Source organism: Salvelinus namaycush, chromosome 15 (assembly GCF_016432855.1).
Source record: "Salvelinus namaycush isolate Seneca chromosome 15, SaNama_1.0, whole genome shotgun sequence".
NCBI classification, from domain to species: domain Eukaryota; kingdom Metazoa; phylum Chordata; class Actinopteri; order Salmoniformes; family Salmonidae; genus Salvelinus; species Salvelinus namaycush.
The window spans coordinates 18111380-18135432 of record NC_052321.1 but is presented as its reverse complement, the minus strand read 5'-3'; the positions used below and the strand labels follow the sequence as shown (position 1 = coordinate 18135432).

Below are 24053 nucleotides of genomic sequence, written 5' to 3'. Positions count from 1 at the left end.
TCGTCCTGTTAAAGCAATTTGCTAATGTTCAGTTTGGGCTGTCTGTGAATCATTGCCATTGGCTACGCTGCACTGGAAACATACTTAAATATTTTCAGTCTGTCCATTTAAAAAAAATAGCATGGCTGATGAATGTGCCATTTTCCAACTGCATGTTAAGGTTTTTGAGGAATGTGAATGTTGGTCTTATTAACATGGAGCTTCAAATAATATATTATTTTCTTCAGTCAATTTTAAAACAAGATATTTGACCAACGCCCCTCTTCCAAAATCTCCTACCATCTGCGCCAGGAGTGTGGCAGCCACTCTTTGTGGCCAGTGCAGTGGCAGTGGAATGGCTTGGAAGGATCCCGTGCAGAGTCAGAGTGCTGTGTGGTGTAGGCTACGCTGGGAGTCATTGTTCTGCAAAGTGGAGTGTCACATGGAGCAGCCAGGATCATCTTTTGTCGTCACTTTGGCGGCGGTGGGTGACTGGCAGGCAGGCAGCTTTACAGTGAGTGCACCTCCTGGCTCTCTGTCTGTGGCAGTCGAGCTGTCTGCTAGGTCTGTGCTGCAGACCTCACCGTAGTCCCTTTATATGGGGGAATTGTACAACATGGGGTTGAAAGGGATATGTTTGTTATGGTTTCCTCCCTGGTTAAGATTGTTGTCACACTGCCTCTCTGATGTCAAGTCATTGTATAACTAGATTTGAGAAGGCCTGGGTCTAGCTTTGTTATGGCCACTTGTTTTTTTTTTTATTTGTTTAGACTGTCACCATTAGCGTTATTTGCTGTATATTTTGACCTTTCATACTCTTCATGATAAACCCATTACAAGGATGACAGGGGGAGGACAATGACAGAATTGGCTTTGAATATCCACTTTATTGCCCTCCTGGCTCTTGTTGGTGTGTGTGCATGTGCATTTGTGTGTGTATTGTAGGAGCTCAAGGTTTACTCGCCTCATGAATGCTAGCCTTATATGAAGGATCGAGTGAACTTTGGGAATTGTATCCCAGAGTGGTGTTTCTGCTGTGCCAATACAATCTGGTCACTTTTCTCTGAGCACGGTGTGTGGCTGTCATTTGTTCAGAACGGACACTACAGTTTGTGTGGTGTGGGCGTTCACTTAGTCTGGAGAGGAAACAAGTGTTATTCAGAGCTACGTCATTAGCTCTGCTCAGGGCTTCCAAGTGCCTTTTTAAAATGTTCTCCGTTTGAGTTTTACTCGTCATACACAAGTGTCAGCACAGACACTGCTGGAGTGACATCTAAAAGGACCCACAAGGATCACAATAATGCAATTTCATACCAACACCAGCATTTAATTAGCAGATCAAATAATCATAAGTTGAGCTCAAAACCTGCTGCTTGTACAGTTAGCTGTAAGCACTTGTTTGCAGCTCCCAGATAAGATTTTTGATTGAACGTAGTGATGGTAGGCTACTTCTCTTTCCATAGTATCACATACAGTACCAGTCAAAAGTTTGGACACACCTACTCATTCCTAGGCTTTTCTTTATTTTTTACAATTTTCTACATTGTAGAATAATAGTGAAGACATCAAAACTATGAACTAACACATATGGAATCATGTAGTAACCAAAAAAGTGTCAAATAAATCAAAATATATTTTAGATTATTCAAAGTAGCCACCCTTTGCCTTGAACACTCTTGGCATTCTCTCAACCAGCTTCAAGAGGTAGTCACCTGGAATGCATTTAAATGTTTATTTAACTAGGCAAGTCAGTTAAGAGCAAATTCTTATTTACAATGACGGCCTACCCAGGCCAAACCCGGACGACACTGGGCCAATTGTGCACCGCCCTATGGGACACCCAATCACAGTCAGATGTGATGCACCCTGGCTTCAAACCAGGGACTGTAGTGACACCTCTTGCAGTGCCTTAGACCACTGTGCTACTCGGGAGCCTCAATTAACAGTGCCTTGTTAAAAGTTAATTTGTGGAATTTCTTTCCTTAATTAATGCATTTGAGACAATCAGTTGTTGTGACAAGGTAGAGGTGGTATACAGAAGATAGCCCTATTTGGTAAAGGACCATATTATGTCAAGAACAGCTTAAATAAGAACTGAGAAATGACAGTCCATCATTATTTTAAGACATGAAGGTCAGTCAATGCGGAAAATGGCAAGAATTTGGAAAGTTTCTACAAGTACAGTCGCAAAAACCATTAAGCACTATGATGAAACTGGCACTCATGAGGAGTGCCACAGGAAAGGAAGACCCAGAGTTACCTCTGCTGCAGAGAATAAGTTCATATGAGTTACCAGCCTCAGAAATTGCAGCCCAAATAAATGCTTCACAGAGTTCAAGTAACAGACACAACTCAACATCAACTGTTCAGAGAAGACTGCGTGAATCAGGCCGTCAAGGTTGAATTATTTTGGTCAGGTCAGGGTGTGACGAGGGTGGGTATGATTGTTTTGTATTGTCTAGGGGTTTTGTATGTCTAGGTGTGTGTGTGTAGTCTAGGCATATGTAGGTCTGTGGTGGCCTGAATTGGTTCCCAATCAGAGGCAGCTGTTTATCGTTGTCTCTGATTGGGGATCCTATTTAGGTTGCCATTTTCCAGTTTGGTTTGAGGGTTATTGTCTATGTGTAGTTGCATGTTAGCACTCATATATTATAGCGTCACGGTCGTTTTGGTTCTTTCTTTCTTTCTTTCTTTCTTTCTTTCTTTCTTTCTTTCTTTCTTTCTTTCTTTGTTTGTTTAGTGTTTCTTCGTTTGATTAAAAAGAATGTATACATATCACGCTGTGCCTTGGTCTCATCACTACGATGAACGTGACACTTTGTGAGACGCAGAGTAGGTGAACGAATGATCTCTGGCTGTGTGGTTCACACCGTGAAGCATTGAGGAGGAGGTGTGATGGTGCTCTGCTGGTCAAATCCAATTTTATTGGTCACATACACATGGTTAGCAGATGTTAATGTAAGTGTAGTGAAATGCTTGTGCTATCAAATTCACAATTACCTTATACTGATACCTTTATTTCCATTTATTTAAGTGTCCAGAGATTTGAGTCTATGTAGGCAGCAGCCTCTCTATGTTAGGGATGGCTGTTTAATAGTCTGATGGCCTTGAGATAGAAACTGTTTTTCAGTCTCTCGGTCACAGCTTTGATGCACCTGTACTGACCTCGTCTTCTGGATGATAGCGGGATGAACAGGCAGTGGCTCGGGTGGTTGTTGTCCTTGATGATCTTTTTGACCTTCATGTGACATCGGGTGCTGTTGGTGTCCTGGAGGGCAGGTAGTTTGCCCCCGGTGATGCGTTGTGCAGACGGCACTACCTTCTGGAGAGCCTTGCGGTTGAGGGCGGTGCAGTTGCCGTACCAGGCGGTGACACAGCCCGACAGGATGCTCTCGATTGTGCATCTGTACAAGTTTGAATGTTTTAGTTGACAAGCCACATTTCTTTAGCCGCTTGAGGTTGAAGAGGTGCTGTTGCGCCTTCACCACGCTGTCTGTGTGGGTGGACCATTTCAGTTTGTCCGTGATGTGTACACCGAGGAACTTAAAACTTTCCACCTTCTCCACTACTGTCCCGTTCATGTGGATTGGGGGGGGGGGGGGGTACTCCCTCTGCTGTTTCCTGAAGTCCACCATCATCTCCTTTGTTTTGTTGACGTTGAGTGAGAGGTTATTTTCCTGACACCACACTCCGGGGGCCCTCACCTCCTCCCTGTAGGCCGTCTCGTCATTGTTGGTAATCAGGCCTACCACTGTAGTGTCGTCTGCAAACTTGATGATTGAGTTGGAGACGTGCATGGCCACGCAGTCATGGGTGGACAGAGAGGAGAGGGCTGAGAACGCACCCTTGTGGGGCCCCGGTGTTGACGATCAGCGGGAGTGGAGATGTTGTTTCCTACCTTCAACACCTGGGGGCGGCCCGTCAGAAAGTCCAGGACCCAGTTGCACAAGGCGGGGTCGAGACCCTGGGTCTCAAGCTTAATGACGAGTTTGGAGGGTACTATGGTGTTAAATGCTGAGGTGTAGTCAATGAACTGCATTCTTACATAAATATTCCTCTTGTCCAGATGGGATAGGGCAGTGTGCAGTGTGATGGCGACTGCATCGTCAGTGGACCTATTGGGGCGGTAAGCAAAATGGAGTGGGTCTAGGGTATCAGGTAGGGTGGAGGTGATATGATCATTGACTAGTCTCTTAAAGCACTTCATGATAACAGAAGTGAGTGCTTCGGGGCGATAGTCATTTAGTTCAGTTACCTTAGCTATCTTGGGAACAGGAACAATGGTGGCCATCTTGAAGCATGTGGGGACAACAGACTGGGATAGGGATTGATTGAATATGTCCGTAAACACACCAGCCAGCTGGTCTGCGCATGCTCTGAGGACGCGGCTAGGGATGCCGCCTGGGTCGGCAGCCTTGTGAGGGTTAACACGTTTAAAATGTTTTACTCACATTGGCAATGGAGAAGGAGAGGCCACAGGCTTTGGTAGCGGGCCGTGTCAGTGGCACTGTATTGTCCTCAAAGCGCGCAAAGAAGATGTTTAATTTGTTTGGGAGCAAGATGTCGATGTCTGCAACGGGGCTGGTTTTCTTTTTGTAATCCATAATTGTCTGTAGACCCTGCCACATACGTCTCGTGTTTGAGCCGTTGATTTGCGTCTACTTTTTCTCTATACTGACGCTTAGCTTGTTTGATTGCCTTGTATTCGGTCATGTTTCCAGTCGCCTTGCCATGATTAAAAGTGGTGGTTCGCGCTTTCAGTTTTGTGCGAATGCTGCCAGCAATCCACGGTTTCTGGTTAGGAAAGGTTTTAATAGTCACAGTGGGTACGACATCTCCGATGCACTCGCTAATAAACTCGCTCACCGAGTCAGCATATACATCAATGTTATTGTCAGAGCCTATCCGGAACATATCCCAGTCCACTGTCAGTGATTTATTTAGAATTCAAGGCATACTTAACCAGCATGGCTACCACAGCATTCTGCAGCGATATGCCATCCCATCTGGTTCGCGCTTAGTGGGACTATCATTTGTTTTTCAACAGGACAATGATCCAACACACCTCCAGGCTGTATAAGGGCTATTTGACCAAGAAGGAGAGTGATGGAGTTGACCTGGCCTCCACAATCACCCGACCTCAACCCAATTGAATGGTTTGGGATGAGTTGGACCGCAGAGGGAAGGAGAAGCAGCCAACAAGTGCTCAGCATATGTTGGAACTCATTCAAGACTGTTGGAAAAGCATTCCAGGTGAAGTTGGTTTAGAGAATGCCAAGAGGGTGCAAAGCTGTCATTAAAGCAAATGGTGGCTACTTTGAAGAATCTAAAATCAAAAAAATATTTGGATTTGTTTACATGATTCCATATGTGTTATTTCATAGTTTTGATGTCTTCACTATTATTGTACAATGTAGAAATAGTAAAAATAAAGAAAAACCCTTGAATGAGTAGGTGTGTCCAAACTTTTCACTGGTATTGTATATTTATTTTTCTATTTAATGTTTCAACCAGTTCATGTGGTTGTATCATAACAGTTTTTATTCAAAGCCAATCGGATGTTTTATTAAGTTATTGACAGTTGTGTAAATTCCTACTAGTGGCCAATTTCAAAGCTGCAAAAAAACTTGTGTGGAGGCGTCTCTCGGCTAAACACATTTTTCAGATATTTTTCTGATAAGTGATCATACTTAATGTAAAATTAAGAGATTAATGTGTTGTATATGCACATGATAGCATATTACATGGGTATTAATTACTATTTCTTGCCAGTTGAAAATATGGGATTATCATGCTCGCGGTCGTGCCACGTCACAGTCAATACAGTAGCAACATAACTTGGTGAATCACAACAATATAATAGATCTTAAGCACTGACAGCTAACATTTCTTTTTATACATTTTGTCTTATTTTACTGTGAAATTAACTTGGAATTGTTAAACATTGTTGCCTTTTGTAAATTTGACATTTATCTCGTGTGGGCTTCAATGGTAAAGTAGCACAGAAAGAACCCTCTATACAGAATATAAATGGAAATAAATCAATATTGTTCGGTATGATCAATACTGACTTTGCATAATGTTGTCATATATAGTGTATATTAATACCCCAAACCATAGGTTTCCAAATATATTCTAAGTAAACTTTGCTATTGTGTCTTTTTTACCATAAATCATTGTTGTTCCAGTATGCTCCAATTATGCCCAGTTTGTATTGCAACACATTGTGCTTGTGTGATATCCATAATATTGAATAGACCTGAGCATAAATGTTTATTTAAGTTGAATAAAATACTTAAACTACAGTTATGCATATTATGCATCTGTCCATGGTGCCTTCACCAAGATTTTAAATACAATTAAAAACCCCTGTACTCTCTCCACAACGTTTGGAGTGGACAGGTAGTCATTGATGCAGAGAAAGAAGAATATGTTCAGGATTGAAGGATATCAGGCATAGAAGACCTACAAGTAGTGGACAAAAATTGAAACAAATGAGGGACAGGAAGACGACTATAGGATGACTACTCATGCAGTTAGGGCCGGGGCGTTGTCATATTGTTGGCCCTCATTCATCCAGGTGTTTCTATTTTTTGGATCACCATTTGTAATACAACAGTAGAGCGGGAGATTTGAAACAGTCTTCAGATAGGAAGGCAAGTTAAACTAAAGCCTAATTAACAAGTATAGGAGTACAGCAAATGTTAAACAGCTTTCAGATAATTCATTAAAAGTTGTTTGTGTTATGGTCTTTGTGGATGGTGTCTTATCCACAGAGGGCCGGTGCAGGTTTTTGTTCTAAACAAGCAGTAAGACACCTGATTCAACTAATCAAGTTTTGATTGAAGTCTATGATTAGTGGAATCCGGTGTACACTGGTTGTGTAACGGTCGTCATATTTTTCCTCCTCCTCGGATGAGGAGAGGCGAGAAGGATTGGACCAAAATGCAGCGTAGGTGGAATACATGATGATTTTAATAATAATAATGAAGACGAAAATATACTTGAACAAACTACAAAACAATAAACGAAGTCAACAGACCTGAACAAACGAACTTACATAATAACACGAAGAACGCACGAACAGGAACAGACTACAAACACGAACGAAAACGAAACAGTCCCGTGTGGTGCGACATACACAGACACGGAAGACAATCACCCACAAACAAACAGTGTGAACAACCTACCTTAATATGGTTCTCAATCAGAGGAAACGTAAAACACCTGTCCCTGATTGAGAACCATATCAGGCTAATAGACAATGAACCTAAACATAGAAACACATAACATAGAATGCCCACCCCAACTCACGCCCTGACCATACTAAACAAATACAAAAACAAGGAAAACAGGTCAGGAACGTGACAGGTTGTCAAGAACAAAAGCCTGAGCTCAAATTGATCTCTGCGGATACGATTGGACACCCCTTTTTATTAATGCTACTTCAATGATAAATAGTAATGATCATTTTATTTTAATAATTTTAGGGGAGATTATTGTAATTGTAAGCTTACATAAGAAATGTCATTTTGTAAGTGTTTAACATTTGGAAATGAATTACAATTGATTATTTAAGAGTGGGCTTATCTGGAACAACCATGGGCTTAAAGGGTACATTCAGTACCCATTAAGTCCAGTCTGTACTTTTAACATATTTGATCAAATATTTTGATGTCACATTAAAAAAATTGGGAAATTAAAGTCATAAAACTTCACGAGAGATTAATCTTTCATCTTATCTCCACTTTTCTTATGAAAATTAGGGCTGTGTATGTTAGAAATGTCTAAACTTAGATTTTGGTGGACTTAATAGGTACACTTACCCTAATAACATCAGAGACTGCTACGAGAATGCTCAGGATCAGAAGCCCAAAGTTTACCCAGATTTGTATTTTGGATTAGATTCTCCATCCCTGTGATTTGTGCCCTGAATACATTTCAAAATGGTGTGTCTGTCAACTTACCAGCTGTAGTTTTTATAGTTAATTGGATTTGTGTTATTAGGCCTAGCGGCCTTCATGGTTACTGTAATGACTATTGTTCAGTCAAAACCACAGTGTCACAGTGGTATGACATATGAAATGCCTTCTGTTTTAAAAGTGGCGTAACACACACCCTGTTACAGCCCCCTAAGAAGTCATCGAGGCTTTAGTCAGAGGCATTTTGTCGTATGAGGAGACATGCTGGTCTGTTCTGTAGTGCTGACAGCATCAGGATGTTTACGATGCTATGCTTTGCTCTGGTATTCCTACTGGGTAACTGAGCCCAATTATGAACAATCCATGAGGACACGTATGTTTGTGGGTTTGTGTGTGTTTACTGCTGTTACTGTGCGTGACCGCAACAGACACAATTGGTGTAGAAAGACGGAGATAATATTTCATACTTATGGATGGATCCTTCCGTAAATCACGTCAAGCCGAGAATTATAAGAAGATCATTTCATCAGTGCTTGCTACATATTGTTGGCCGGATTTTGCTGAGAGTTAATCATTCTGAATGCCCATCATGCACTAGATTGTTTATTGTAGATACTGTAGCCACTCACAGGTAGGCTTGGTTTCTGTACAACACTTTGTGACATCAGCTGATGTAAGAAGGGCTTTATAAATAAATTGGATTGATTGATTGAGGTACCAATAAGATTCTACATTAAGGCTCTGATGAGCTGAGTATTCTCTCTCTCGTCTCCAGACCCCCAGTGACATCATGTTGAAGAAAGAGAAGGATGTGGAGCTGGATAAGAGGATTGAGGCGCTCCGCAGGAAGAATGAAGCACTCATGAAGAGGTACCAGGTGAGTTAGTGTTCAACTGTTCTTACTCTGAAACAGAGACACCATTTTAAATCTGCACTGAGAACATGGAGAAGTTAGAGGATTGGGGTTGACAGACCTGAAATAGTTTATTTAATTTGACAAATTATTATACAAAATTCTTGCAAACAATATAATGTTATATATATGGGGGATACAACCATCCAGCTCTACAGATTTTTCTGCGAAGAGACAGAATAATTAGAACATTTGTTCTGGTACTGTCCAAATTATGTAACTTGTTTTTGGTCGCAGGTTCAGGAATGGCTGAAGTATTGCAAAATTTACCTGGAGCTAACTCTGCAAATTGCACTGCTGGGTGATTTTGAAAGTCATAGTCAATCGATAAATAATATAATACTACTTTTAGCAAAAATGTTTATCTTTAATTTACAATCTGTGGAAACTATGAGAATAGAACGGTTCAGAACTTTTGGAAAACATCACAGCACAGTTGAAAAATATATGGCAAATAGAAATCAGAACTGAATGGTGTTCAGATATAGATGGGAGGGGTTGAGCGTAGCTGAAGGATGGGATTAAAAACAAACAAAAGATAACTATTGTAAAATACATTGTGTCTGTAAAATGTACATAGTATGTGTAAGCTGGAAGTAGAAGCCAAAGTGGTGTTGTCCATTAGTTTGCTCCAATTAGGGGAGGGGTAGTAGGGTTAGGGGAAAATAATGAAGGAAAATGTATTTTAAAACATATACAGTACCAGTCAAAAGTTTGGACACACCTACTCATTCAAGTATTTTTCTTTATTTTTACTATTTTCTACATGTCTTAAAGTAATGATGGACTGTTATTTCTCTTCTTGCCATAATATGTACTTGGTCTTTTACCAAATAGGGCTATCTTCTGTATACCACCCCTACCTTGTCACAACACAACTGATTGGCTCAAACACATTAAGAAGGAAAGAAATTCCACAAATGAACTTTTAACAAGGTACACCTGTTAATTGAAATGCATTCCATGTGACTTCCTCATGAAGCTGGTTGAGAGAATGCTAAAGAGTGTGTAAAGCTGTCATCAAAGCAAATGGTGGCTACTTTGAAGAATCTCAAATATATTTTGATTTGTTTAACACTTTTTTGGTTACTACATGATTCCATATGTGTTGTTTCATAGTTTTGATATCTTCACTATTTTTGTACAATATATAAAATAGTAAAAAGAAAGAAAAACCATTGAATGGGTAGGTGTGTGTGTATATATGTGTGTGTATACACACACACACACACACACACACACACACACACACACACACACACACACACACACACACACACACACACACACACACACACACACACACACACACACACACACGTATGTATGTATGTATATGGGGGATTGGAAATTATGCAGACACTTACATTGATTCAAGCTACAATCTATATGCAATATTAAAGCTGATCTACACCCTAAAGAAAGAAAAAAAAGACCTGCCGTCTTTCTGGATTGGTTTAATCCTCATATCCCCAAATCAAGTGACATTGGAAACCTTCGATAATGATAAGTATCTAGCAACTAGCCTTGTATGGAGTGAAGATCTAAGACAAATACTGCATTTTAACTCACCTTTTTTACAGGGTTTGTTGACAACTAATAATAATATCAGGTTCCTGATGTTGTCATGTCAAGTGTTTCATGTTCTGTTTCATTCCATGCAGGAGGTAGAGGAAGACAAGAAGAGAGCGGAGAAGGAAGGAATGGTACTGCAAAGCCCTAAGGGTAAAGCAGGGGACTTAACCATCACCATCAACAAGTCTACCAGCGTGAGTTGCCCCGTCTGCCTACAGAGATGTACACAGAGATGCTTTTACATACAGAATAGTTCTGAAATATGAATATTCTTACCAACACAATTACCATATGCATACACATATTATCAGCAATAGAGATGTTTTACTGAGATACTGTGATTCACACTGTCATGTTCACTTTGCTATTGAGTAGGATCCCCGTGTTGTGATGACCAAACCAGGCACGGGTGGTTCTCCCACCCCAAAGTGGGTCCAGGAGCTTGGGGAGAGGGAGGCGGAGGGGAACCTGCTGTGCTCTGGGCGGGGCAGGAGGAAGCAGCTACTGGTCACCATGGCTGGCAACACAAAGGTAAACAACATGACGAGCCTATGAGGGACAGCAGGAATTATAAAGTTCTGTGGCCAACTGTTGTCAAATGATGCCATTGAATGATACAAATTATGTTTAGGGCCAGGACTTTTTTCTGATAAGGTCACTTGGTCAGGGGAAAGTCCTAACCTCATTGAAATGATTCATATTGATGATCCATGTTTGTTTGATCCCAGGGTAAGAGGGTGGTGAGTGAGAGGCTGGAGAGAAGGCCAGGTCCAGGTCCCCTCAGTCCACTGGATGTGAAGAGCCCTACAGAGGACAACCAGCACCGTGTGGAATCAGCAGCAAGAGGAAAACACCAGCAGACTCACACAGCAAAGAGAGAAACAGGACCACAGGTCATCAGTGCATACTTTGGGCCGAATCCTAGCTTGAGACATGAGACTCTAAACTGAGAGTCCTGGAGGAAACCGATAGGCCTATGTCATAATAGCCTGCTTTTTATAGATTGAGAATATGGCAGTAGTAAAAAAGGCTATGCACTTTTTTACACTGTCAAGACTTTGGCTAGTTTATATTGCTTCCACATCATTCCCTGCTCTGTACCTTGTTGTCTAGCCACCTTCCCCTCCCCTCCCTTGTGTCTGTCCTCTCATACGCTGCTGTCTTGTTTTACATAGTTGTCAGACATGTCGGCAGGCCCCTCCCCTCCTGTAGTAAAGAAGCACAAAGGCTGTTGGACAGAGGGAGGGCTGCAGGGGTGGTGATTGACTGGGGAGGGGGGAGGGGACGGGACTGTGAACTCTTCTGTCACACTGGTCTGACCTGGAGCTATTTGGGCCTGCTGTTTTTTAAAATTGTTATTTTATTTAACTTGGCAATTCAGTTAAGAACAGTCTTATTTACAATGACGGCCTACCCCGGCCAAATCTGGACAACGCTGGGCCAATTGTGTGTCGCCCTATGGGATTCCCAATCATGGCTGGATGTGATACAGCCTGGATTCGAACCAGGGACTTTAGTGATGCCTCTTGCACTGAGATGCAGTACCTTAGACCGCTGCGCCACTCGGGAGCCCCGAGTGTAGCTAGTAGCTTCTGTAGTCAGAGCTGAGAGTGCTCAGTTGACATACAGTTTGTTGAAAAATTAAAATATCACATTTGATGGTATATGGTTTATTGTTTTCCACAGTGTTCTGATCTGGAGGGCCATTATACTGTAGCAGGGCCCCTCAAGCAGTCCTGGTGGGGTGTAGCTGCTGTGTTCAGACAGAGCCGAGAGCCCTTAGCAGACAGCAGACATACAGCTTGTTAGTCCCTCTGTCTCTACAGTGGTCTGGCTGTTATCCTCATGAGACTGTAGGGAGAAGTATTTATCCAGCTGATTCAGGGCTTTCGTTATATTCACTCACACTGGGCCGGCCATTGAGAATGGCTGCAGCGAATAACTTGGAAAATAGATCATAAATGGTTTGTGTGTGTTTTCCTCCAAGGATTTTTCTTTAATTTGGTTTTCAGAGCCATTGTTTAAGCTTACCATTTAAGGACAATTAAGATGGTCCTTATTGAGTTACTGTATTTCAAGTCCCTAACATCCTGCCTCTTAGGGCTACTCTTAGCTCTCTATTACTTCATGAGTTATGATTCGGTGATGTGATATGGTCGTTTATAAATACGTACAGATGAAAACGTTTTAAAAGAACTGCCTGATGCAGGTGGTTTCATAGAAGCTGTGCAGGCACACATACGCACGCACGCACGCACGCACACGCACACACACACAGTACTCCCAGCTGCTCTGTGAAATGCCACACGGTTTCTGATTTAGAGCCCTTGGGCACACAGAGTCTTTGGAACAGCTGCTAGTGCTCTGACTGTCGTCGGGAACACACAAGAACACACACATTCTTACACGCACATGGCCCAATCAACACACTGACGCACACTACCGGCAGCTGATCCTCCAGCACTAAAAAGTGAAACCCAGCCAGTCCTTCAGGCTCTGTGAACAGAGAGAGGATCTGTGCTGCAGGAGGAGTGGAGAGCTGCACAAAGCTGTAGTGTGGGACAGGACAGACAGACCGAAGCTCCAGAATGATCTAGAACACAACCCTGTGGTTACAAGCTGCTGCTGCTACTGCCAGGTCCAGTGAAGTTAACGTGACAAATGTACAGGGTGAACAGGATGTTCCCTGGCTGTGTTTCTGGCCTATATCTATCTGGTCAGACACTCGTAGTCATGCCATGTACACTGAATCAGCGTTTGAGCCATGGCCAGTGTTTGAGACAGCCGTGAAAAACTAGGCCTGTTTGCCAGGTCCACTTCTATTTGGACCCCACTTACATAATGTTGTTTAGCCTCTATATGGGGGCGATTGCTCTGCAGAACACTCTCTTCAGACAGTCAGCACTGTTACTGCAGCAGCATGGTTCCTATTAATCCACAGCTGACTATGGTCCACTGCCCAGTCTTCCTCTGGTCTTCTGTACCACTCATAGTGACCCAGTGAAGTTAATAGGAACCTATAAGCTCAGTGTGTTTGTGACCAGACCAGACGGTCTCTCCAGCGTGGAGGGTGGGGTAGTTACTGTGCCCCAGTGGCAGAACAGGAGGGAGGGGAGTGTCCCTGGGAAATAGGGAGGATGTGGGGGGTTGGTGGAGGTAAGGACTGAGACTGGGAATGGATGATGACTGGAGTATCAGTAGGAAAGGATGAGTGACAGGGAGAGCCTCAGGGTGGTACTATCACTACAGGCCCTGGGATAGAGAGAGGAAGAGATGGAGAGAGAGAAAGAGAACCAGGCTTGCAGACAGGTTGTTTCCAGTCTCTGTTACTCTCCTAAACCACAGAGAGTCTGCTCTCCTCTGCCACATTGTTTCCCCATTCCCGCCGTCATGAAAATCATGATTTAATCTAATTAACATTTGGCTGCCTTTTGTTCAGAATGGGCTCATTATGGCGCCAACGACAGGACAGAGTGGGCAGCATGCCAATGAAGGGGGAAAAAGGGATGGAGATAGGAGAAGAAAGCGAGTGGAATAAAGCGTGTGAGAGAGGGGGAGGAAAAGTGATTTACAACAGTTGTAAGAGAGAGAGAGGGATCCTTTTTGAGTGTGTGCGCACAGGGGAACATAACCCCAGGCTCAATGGTGGGACTCCGAAGGTCTTCTATCATTCCTCGGACAAGCTTCCTGACTGTTTCCAAAACTCCCTGTACCTCTCTCACTCTGTCTCACACTGTTCTGGAGATGGCTGTTAGTAGCACCAGCAGTCTAGGGTTTATTCAGTAGTGGAACGTTTAGAAGGTTGGCAGTAGAGACGTTGAATTTAATGGATACTGGGAAGAATATTGCCTTAAGAATATAAATAGTCAAACATATATGAAAAAGGTCATAGAAAAAAGATTGGGTAAGTGTCAAAGTAAAAAAAAAATGTAAAGTCTCTTGCTCCCACCTCTCCCCAGTGCTTCGCCCTGGGATGTATATAATGGATATATCGGCAAGAAATTAGTACAATTGGGACTGTTTAAAAGGGGATCAGTTAAACATTGCCTGTTTTATTTATTTATCCCCCAGTTGATATTCCGTGAATTCTGTGTAAAATAGGTATTTCATAGTCTTTGAAAAATGATGATACCATGTGTCCACTTGGGGGCAGTGTAAGCTCTCTGAAAGTCTGAATTGTGCTGCTGAGTACAGGAACACATTCATTTTTGTGACAGCAATATCAGTGGGCAGCAGTGGTACCTGCTGTATGTAGTACGATCCTTCTGTATAAGGACTTAGTTGACAGACATAATCATGGTTTTTGTGGTGCTGATAACTTCTTTCTCTCTCCGTTTCTCTCTCTCTCTCCTCCATTCTCTCTTCTCTCACTTTCAGGATGAAGTGGGGCAGGGGAAGTGTTTGACAGAGGAGCGTCACTGGCTGTCAGAGTGTGAGCCTTACCACCAGGTAAGAGACCAGACCCCTTCTTATTGGCACTTAATTGCTTACTGTCCTAAGCCAATCAATTACCATGAATATAAATGTAACCTAAGTACCATATTACCAACATTTCATTATACATTCTTTCACATTTTGTTTAATTGTACAATTGTGCATACTTAATCTTCTTTTGAAGAGTGTGTGCATTGTCCATCATAGGATAATCCATGTCAAATCAGTGTGCACATGTCAGCGTAGGTGTTGAGTAACTCAGGAGTTGCGTGTTGAAACCCAGAGGCGGCAGCTCAGAGGCACATCCGCTTCAAACGGTGTTACATGCAGTCTGACTTACATCGTCATCAGGTTATTACTGCCTTATTACTACTCCATTACTGCAAACCGAGCTTGCTGATGAGCCTCTTCAGCTCACTGGTCTTGGTCTTTAAAACACACACTGCGTACCAGACCTCTGGAGTCTGCCATAGTGTCAATGATTCGCCCCATGAGTTACGTGGAGCTGTAGCATCCACAATGAGCACAAAGTCTCCGGTGGTGAAACTCAGCTTTGTGCTGTTCCACTTTGGACGATCCTGCATCATTGACAGATACTCACATGTCCATCTTCTCCAGAAAAGTTCTGCAAGGTACTGGGCTTGTTTCCATCTCCTTCGAGCATACAAGTCGTCCTTCTTGAACAGACCTGGTGGCAACAATGGTTATCCTTTGAGTTGAATGATGTGATTTGGTGTTAGGGAATCCAAGACACTTGGGCCATTCGAGACTGAAGTTATTAGGCAGTCGTTAAGAATAGCCTCCATCTCACATGGAGCTGTTTGCAGGGCTTCGTCATCAAACCTGCCTCACGACGGGTTGAAGAACACTCTTTACTTGCTGGATGAGCTGTTCCCACACACCGGCATGGTGAGCACTATGAGGAGTGTTGAATCTCCACTTTATACCGTCCTGCAACAGGGCCTTTTGAAATTTGTCTTGGTTTAGATCCTTCAGAGCTTCTCTTAGCTCACGGTTAAAGCTGACAAAATGTATTCCATTGTCCTCTCCTAAACTCAGCAAAAAAAGGAATGTCCTCTCACTGTCAACTTGTTCTCAGCAAAATTAACATGTGTAAATATTTGTATGAATATAACAAGATTCAACAACTGAGACATAAACTGAACAAGTTCCACAGACATGTGACTAACAGAAATGGAATAATGTGTCCCTGAACAAAGGGGGGGGGGGTCAAAATCAAAAGTAACAGTCAGTATAAGGTGTGACCACCAGTTGCATTATTAAGTACTGCAGTGCATCTCCTTCTCATGGACTGCACCAGATTTGCCAGTTCTTGCTGTGAGATGTTACCCCACTCTTCCATCAAGGCACCTGCAAGTTCCCAGACATTTCTGGGGGGAATGGCCCTAGCCCTCACCCGCCGATCCAACAAGTCCCAGACATGCTCAATGGGATTGAGATCCGGGCTGTTCGCTGGCCATGGCAGAACACTAACATTCCTGTCTTGCAGGAAATCACTCACAGAATGAGCAGTATGGCTGGTGGCATTGTCATGCTGGAGGGTCATGTCAGGATGAGCCTGCAGGAAGGGTACCACATGAGGCAGGAGGATGTCTTCCCTGTAATGCACAGCATTGAGAGTGCCTGCAATGACGACAAGCTCAGTCCGATGATGCTGTGACACACCTCCCAAGACCATGACGGACCCTCCACCTCCAAATCAATCCCGCTCCAGAGTTCAGGCCTCGGTGTAACGCTCATTCCTTCGATGATAAACGCGAATCCGACCATCACCCCTGGTGAGACAAAACCGCGACTCGTCAGTGAAGAGCACTTTTTGTCAGTCCTGACTGGTCCAGCGACGGTGGGTTTGTACCCATAGGCGACGTTGTTGCCGGTGATGTCTGGTGAGGACCTGCCTTACAACAGTCCAGCCTCTCTCAGCCTATTGCGGACAGTCTGAGCACTGATGGAAGGATTGTGCGTTCCTGATGTAACTCGGGCAGTTGTTGTTGCCATCCTGTACCTGTCCTGCAGGTGTGATGTTTGGATGTACCGATCCTGTGCAGGTGTTGTTACACGTGGTCTGCCACAGCGAGGACGATCAGCTGTCTCTCCTGTCTCCCTATAGCGCTGTCTTAGGCGTTTCACAGTACAGACATTGCAATTTATTTCCCTGGCCACATCTGCAGTCCTCATGCCCCCTTGCAGCATGCCTAAGGCACGTTCACGCAGATGAGCAGGGACTCTGGTCATCTTTCTTTTTGTGTTTTTCAGTCAGTCAGTTTTTCAGTCAGAGTCAGTAGAAAGGCCTCTTTAGTGTCCTAGGTTTTCATAACTGTGACCTTAATTGCCTACCGTCTGAAAGCTGTTAGTGTCTTAACGACCATTCCACAGGTGCATGTTCATTAATTGTTTATGGGTCATTGAACAAGCATGGGAAACAGTGTTTAAACCCTTTACAATGAAGATCTGTGAAGTTATTTGGATTTTTACTAATTGTCTTTGAAAGACCGGGTCCTGAAAAAGGGATATTTCTTTTTTTTGCTGAGTTTACAAATGAACCGTTGAATGGGACTGAAGCATGAGTCTGTGTCAAAGGAATGAGCCATTTTGAGAAGGATGGCTCAGCAGGTCAGACGTGAATATTACTCCATACCTCTTTACATTACTTCGTCCTCTCTTAACCTCAGTAGGTCTGCAGTAGTCAATGCCTACATGACTGAAAAGTGGTAGATCTGTAGAGATTCTGCCTATAGGAAGAGAAGCCATTTTCTGCTGTCCTACATTTCTATGTTTGCGTTGACAAGCCAGACATTCCCGTATGATGGTGCTTGCTGCAGAGTTGGCACGCAGAACCCAGTATATGCGCTGCAGCCTGGAGAGCATGACATTTCTCCTGCTGTGGCCAACCAGGTCATGACAAAGGAACAGTTTTGAAATGTGTCTGTCTTTGGGAAGAATGGCTGGGTGTTTTGTTTCTTCAGGCATGGCAGAGCTGCTAGCACTTTTTGCACCAAAGTACGTTCATCTCTAGGAGACTGAACGCATCTCCTTCATGAGCGGTATGATGGCTGCGTGGTCCCATGGTGTTTATACTTGCGTACTATTGTTTGTACAGAAGAACGTGGTACCTTCAGGCGTTTGGAAATTGCTCCCAAGGATGAACCAGACTGGTGGAGGTCTACAATTTGTTTTATGAGGGCTTGGCTGATTTCTTTGGATTTTTCCATGATGTCAAGCAAAGAGGCACTGAGTTTGAAGGTAGGCCTTGAAATACATCCACAGGTACACCTCCAATTGACTCAAATTATGTCAATTAGCCTATCAAAAGCTTCTAAAGCTATGATATCATTTTCTGGAATTTTCCAAGCTGTTTAAAGGCACAGTCAACTTAGTGTATGTAAACTTCTGACCCACTGGAATTGTGATATAATTCACTGTAAGTGAAGTAATCTGTCTGTCAACAATTGTTGGAAAAAGTACTTGTGTCATGCACAAAGTAGATGTCCTAACCGACTTGCCAAAACTATAGTTTGTTAACAAGAAATTTATGGAATGGTTGAAAAACGAGTTTTAATGACTCCAAACTAAGTTTATGTAAACTTCCGACTTCAACTGTATATAAGGTCCCACAGTTGACAGTGCATGCCAGAGCAAAAACCAAGCAATGAAGTCGAAGGAATTGTCAGTAGAGCTCCGATACAGGATTGTTTCTACACAGTGCTTATACATCTGCATTGCTTGCTGTTTGGTATTTTCAGCTGGGTTTCTGTATAACACGTTATGACATCTGCTGCTATATAAATACATGTGATTGATTTGAAATTTTATTGTTTCGAGGCAGAGATCTGGGAAAGGGTACCAAAACATTTCTGCAGCATTGAAGGTCCCCAAGAACACAGTGGCTTCCATCATTCTTAAATGGAAGACGTTTGGAACCACCAAGACTCTTCCTAGAGCTGGCCCCCAGGCAAACTGAGCAATCAGAGGAGAAGGGCCTTGGTCAGGGAGGTGACCAAGAACCCGATGGTCACTTTGACAGAGCTCCAGAGTTCCTCTGTTGCGATGGGAGAACCTTCCAGAAGGACAACCATCTCTGCAGCACTCCACCAATCAGGCCTTTTTGGTATTGGCCAGACGGAGGCACATGAGTAAAAGGCACATGACAGCCCGCTTGGAGTTTGCCAAAAGACACCTAAAGGACTCTGACCATGAGAAACAAGATTCTCTGGCCTAAAGAAACCAAGATTGAACTCTTTGGCGTGAATGGCAACCATCATGTCTGGAGAAAACCTGGCACCATCCCTACAGTGAAGCACGGTGGTTGCAGCATCATGCTGTGGAGATGTTTTCCAGCGGCAGGGACAGAGACTAGTCAGGATCGAGGAAAAAAATGAATGGAGCAAAGTACAGAGAGATCCTTGACTAGTCTCTCAAAGCACTTCATGATGACAGAAGTGAGTGCTACGGGGCAATAGTCATTTAGTTCAGTTACCTTAGCTATCTTGGGTACAGGAACAATGATGGACATATTGAAGCATGTGGGGACAACAGACTGGGATAGGGATTGATTAAATATGTCCATAAACACACCAGCCAGTTGGTCTGCGCATGCTCTGAGGACGCAGCAAGGGATGCCGTCTGGGTCGGCAGCCTTGTGAGGGTTAACACGTTTAAATGTTTTACTCACGTCAGCCATGGAGAAAGAGCCTACAGTCTTTGGCAGTGGTTCGCGTTGGTGACACTGTATTGTCCTCAAAGCATGCAAAGAAGTTGTTTATTTTTTCTGGAAGCAAGATGTCAATATCCGCGACGGGGCTGGTTTTCTTTTTGTAATCCGTGATTGTCTGTCTGTAGACACTGTCACATACGTCTCTTGTTTGAGCCATTGAATTGCAACTCCACTTTGTCTCTATACTGACACTTTGATTGTTTGATTGCCTTATGGAGGGAATAACTACACTGTTTGTATTCGGCCATATTCCCAATTGCCTTGCCATGATTAAATGCGGTGGTACGTGCTTTCAGTTTTGTGCGGATGCTGCCATCAATGCACGGTTTCTGGTTAAGGAAGGTTTTAATAGTCATAGTGGGTACAACGTCTCCTATACACTTCCTTATAAACTCAATCACCAAGTCAGCATATACGTCAATGTTGTTATCTGAGGCTACCCGGAACACATCCCAGTCCACGTGATTGAAGCATGGAATCCAATTGGTCAGACCAGAGTTGGATAGACCTAAGCACGGGCGATTCCTGTTTAAGTTCCTGTCTATAGGAGGGGAGCAATAAGATGGTCAGATTTGCCAAAAGGAGGGAGGGGGAGGGCCTTGTATGCATCGTGGAAGTTAGTAGCAATGGTCAAGCATGTTACTCGCTCGTGTACTGCAATCGATATGCTGATAGAATTTAGGTAGCCTTGTTCGCAAATTAGCTTTGTTAAAATCCCCAGCTACATTAAATGCAGCCTCAGGATATATGGTTTCCAGTTTGCATAAAGTTCAGTGAAGTTCCTTGATGGCCGTCTTGGTATCAGCGTGCGGAGGGATATACACGGCTGTGACAATAACGGAGGAGAGTTCTCTTGGGAGATAATACGGTCGGCATTTGATTGTGAGGAATTCTAGGTGAGGTGAACAAAAGAAAACACTCTAAAGTTTCTAAAACTGTTAAAATAATGGCTGTGAGTATAACAGAACTGATATGGCAGGTGAAACCCCGAGGACAAACCATCCAAAAAAATAATAATTTCAGCCTACCACTGTTTCCAATGGCTGTCATGTTTATTATGAGGCGAAATCCTCCCAGATTGCAGTTCCTAGGGCTTCCACTAGATGTCAACAGTCTTTAGAAAGAGTTTCAGGCTTGTTTTTGGAAAAATTAGCTAGAATTTATAGTTTTTCTAAGTGGCTTCCATTTTGGCTGTAGTGTTTCCATGCGCTTGGAAGACAGCGCATTCTTTGTTGTTTTTCTTCGGTAAAGACAATGACGATTCTCCATCTTAAATTGTATAGTTTATTTACGTATTAGGGTACCTAAGGTTTGTTTGACTTGTTTGGAAAAGTTTATTAGTAATGTTTGGGATTCATTTTGTATGCATTTTGATGGAGGAAAACTGGATGGATTATTGACTGAAGCGTGCCAGCTAAAATGAGTTTTTATGGATATAAAGAAGGACATTATCGAACAAAGGGACCATTTGTGATGTATCTGGGACCTTTTGGAGTGCCAACAGAAGAAGATCATCAAAGGTAAGGCATTAATTTTATCGCTATTTCTGACTTTCGTGGCGCACCTGCCTGGTTGAAATATGTTTTTCATGCTTTTGTATGCGCGGCGCTGTCCTCAGATAATCGCATGGTGTGCTTTCAGCGTAAAGCCTTTTTGAAATCTGACACAGCGGCTGGATTAACAAGAAGTTAAGCTTTATTTTGATTTATTACACCTGTGAATTTATGAAAGTTAAATATTTATAATTCTATAGTTTGAATTTCGTGCTCTGCAATTTCAATTTCTCTGCAATGTTGACCAGGTGGGACGCTACCGTCCCACCTGCCCATAAGAAGTTAAGTGTTGCAGTCATTTCAGTCACTGTAGTAGCTGACATGTATAGTGTTGAGTCATCCGCATACATAGACACACTGGCTTTACTCAAAGCCTGTGGCATGTCATTAGTAAAGATTGAAACAAGTAATGGGCCTAGACAGCTGCCCTGGGGAATTCCTGATTCTACCAGGATTATGTTGGAGAGGCTTCCATTGAAGAACACCCTCTGTGTTCTGTTAGACAGGTAACTCTTTATCCACAATATAGCAAGGGGTGTAGTCAACACATACGTTTTTCCAGCAGCAGACTATGATTGTCAAAAGCCGCACCGAAGCATAACAGCCCCCACAATATTTTTATCATCAATTTCTCCTAACCAATCAGTCATTTGTGTAAGTGACCTGTGCTTGTTGAATGTCCTTCCCGATCAGCGTGCTGAAAGTCTGTTGTCAATTTGTTTACTGTAAAATAGCATTGTATCTGATCAAACATTTTTTCCCAAAACTTTAAGGGTTGGTAACAGGCTGATTGGTCAGCTCTTTGAGCCAGTAAAAGGGGCGTTACTATTCTTAGGTAGTGGAATGACTTTTGCTTCCCTCCAAGCCTGGAGGTTCACACTTTCTAGTAGGCTTAAATTGAAAATATGGCAAATAGGAGTGGCAATATCGTCCGCTATTATCCTCAATAATTTTCCATCCAAGTTGTCAGACGCCGTTGGTTGATAGTGTCATGACCTTCCCTCCTGTGTGAGGATCAGAGAGAGCCCCTCTCTCTCCCACCAGAGAGGAGGGGGTGGAAGTTGACCATTTTATGACGGTCATAAATACCTTGCAGGAACTTTCTCTCCCACTCTGCAGAAATGGAAGTAAAAAAATCCCTTTTACAACAGAGATAATTATTTTGTAGTACTGTAACATCCAATATTGGATAATGAAACAGTATTTCTGTAATCCAAACATTTGGAATGGTCCGTGGGTATTTAAATAACAACTCTGTCGAATTCATTTCGATTTTGTGATGTCATTAAAGACGGTAGAACAACATAACTATCTCTGAAAGTGTACATTTCCAAGTTGTCAGGTTTACATCTATGTTGTTTAACTTATATGATTAAATATGAAACTATTTGTGATAAGATGAAATGTGATGTTAGCCTTCTAAATGAGAATTGTTTTTCATATAAATGTTTTACCCAGTCAGTGACCACACCCACGTGAGCACAGACATTATGTCGGCGTCATGGAACGCCCCCTTTTGCCAGAGTGCATAAAACCCCTTTCACATTAGACCAAGCAGAATACGGTGTTAGCCGGATGTTGCAAATGGTTAGACTCTACCAGACCAGTTACGTGCAGCACGAGCTGAATACGTTACAAATGGTTAGGAACTCTCGATGAGTGAAGAAGATAAAGACTACACATTCACAGTCTGCAGCTGTATATGTAAAATAGTCTAGTAAACTCGACCGAAGATGAGAAAAGAAGAACATTTCCCTATCAAACGACCATTGGTAGACCTCTATTTAATTGCGTAATAATTGAACGTGGTATGTAATTATTTGATAAAATAATCGTCATTGCATTAATGGTACTAACATCACAACAGTAGACATTCATTTTTTCACCTCTTCCACACTCACTTTAAGGAATTCAAAATTACAATATCTACTTGGCTGTGTAGTGTCAGCTTTTGTTGCAGGCAAATATTCTTTACATCAATAACATAGGAATCACTATAAAACTTATTGTATTACCTCATATACACTATATTAGGCCCAGCCTTTGGAAATCTGGTTTTCCTAGATATGGCTACTATATTGTGCTCACTACATCCGATGGATCTGGATTCTGCTTTCAAGCAAATTTCTGCAGCCTTAGTAAAGATGTGATCAATACATGTTGATGATTTAATCCCTGTGCTGTTTGTAACTTCCCTGGTAGGTTGACTGATAACCTGAACCAGGTTGCAGGCACTGGTTACAGTTTGAATATTTTTCTTGAGTGGGCAGCTTGATAAAAGCCAGTCAATATTTAAAATCATCCAGAAAATATACCTCTGTTGATTTCACATACATTATCAAGCATTTCACACATGTTATCCAGATACTGAGTGTTAACACTTGGTGGTCTATAGCAGCTTCCCACCAGAATGGGCTTTAGGAGGGGCAGTATTTAACATGAGATCCTCTCTAATCTTTACAGGAATGTGGTTCTGAATATAAACAGCAACACCTCCACCATTGGCATTTATATATGTTTTGTAAATGTTATAACCTTGTATTGCTACCACTGTATCATCAAAGGTATTATCTAAGTGAGTTTCAGAATGTCATCTTTTACTAGCAAATTATTGATTTCATGAACCTTGTTTCTTAAGCTACACATGTTAACTTGGGCTATTTTGATCACTTTTCTTCTGGGATGCTTACTTATTTTTATTGCTTTACTGGGAAGCTTAGCAGAAGTAGATAAGCTCCTGTTATTTATGTTAGTGCAGGGTGAACTGCAAACAGTGAACTTCCTCCTAGGGCATACCGGCTCAGTGCCAGCAGTATAAATCATAGGCACATGATTACTGCATACAATAGCTGTAGGATCAGCAGAGGCATTCAGGACAGTTAAGAGAGACATTAATTAGGTTACTTACATTGTGTCTACCAACGCCCCTGGTAATGTACATT

At 42.6% G+C, this 24053-nt stretch overlaps 1 protein-coding gene across 1 annotated transcript in view; it reads left to right on the top strand.

Annotated features, from left to right (window-relative positions):
- The first annotated feature begins 8691 nt into the window (after positions 1-8691).
- The window catches only part of LOC120059975 (coiled-coil domain-containing protein 9B), a 33559-nt gene continuing 18197 nt past the window's right edge, over positions 8692-24053 (top strand). The window contains exons 1-5 of the mRNA XM_039009052.1: positions 8692-8778; positions 10479-10583; positions 10765-10920; positions 11118-11282; positions 14767-14838. Of these exons, the coding sequence (XP_038864980.1) occupies positions 8692-8778; positions 10479-10583; positions 10765-10920; positions 11118-11282; positions 14767-14838 (585 nt within the window). The remainder of the gene's footprint in view (positions 8779-10478; positions 10584-10764; positions 10921-11117; positions 11283-14766; positions 14839-24053) is intronic.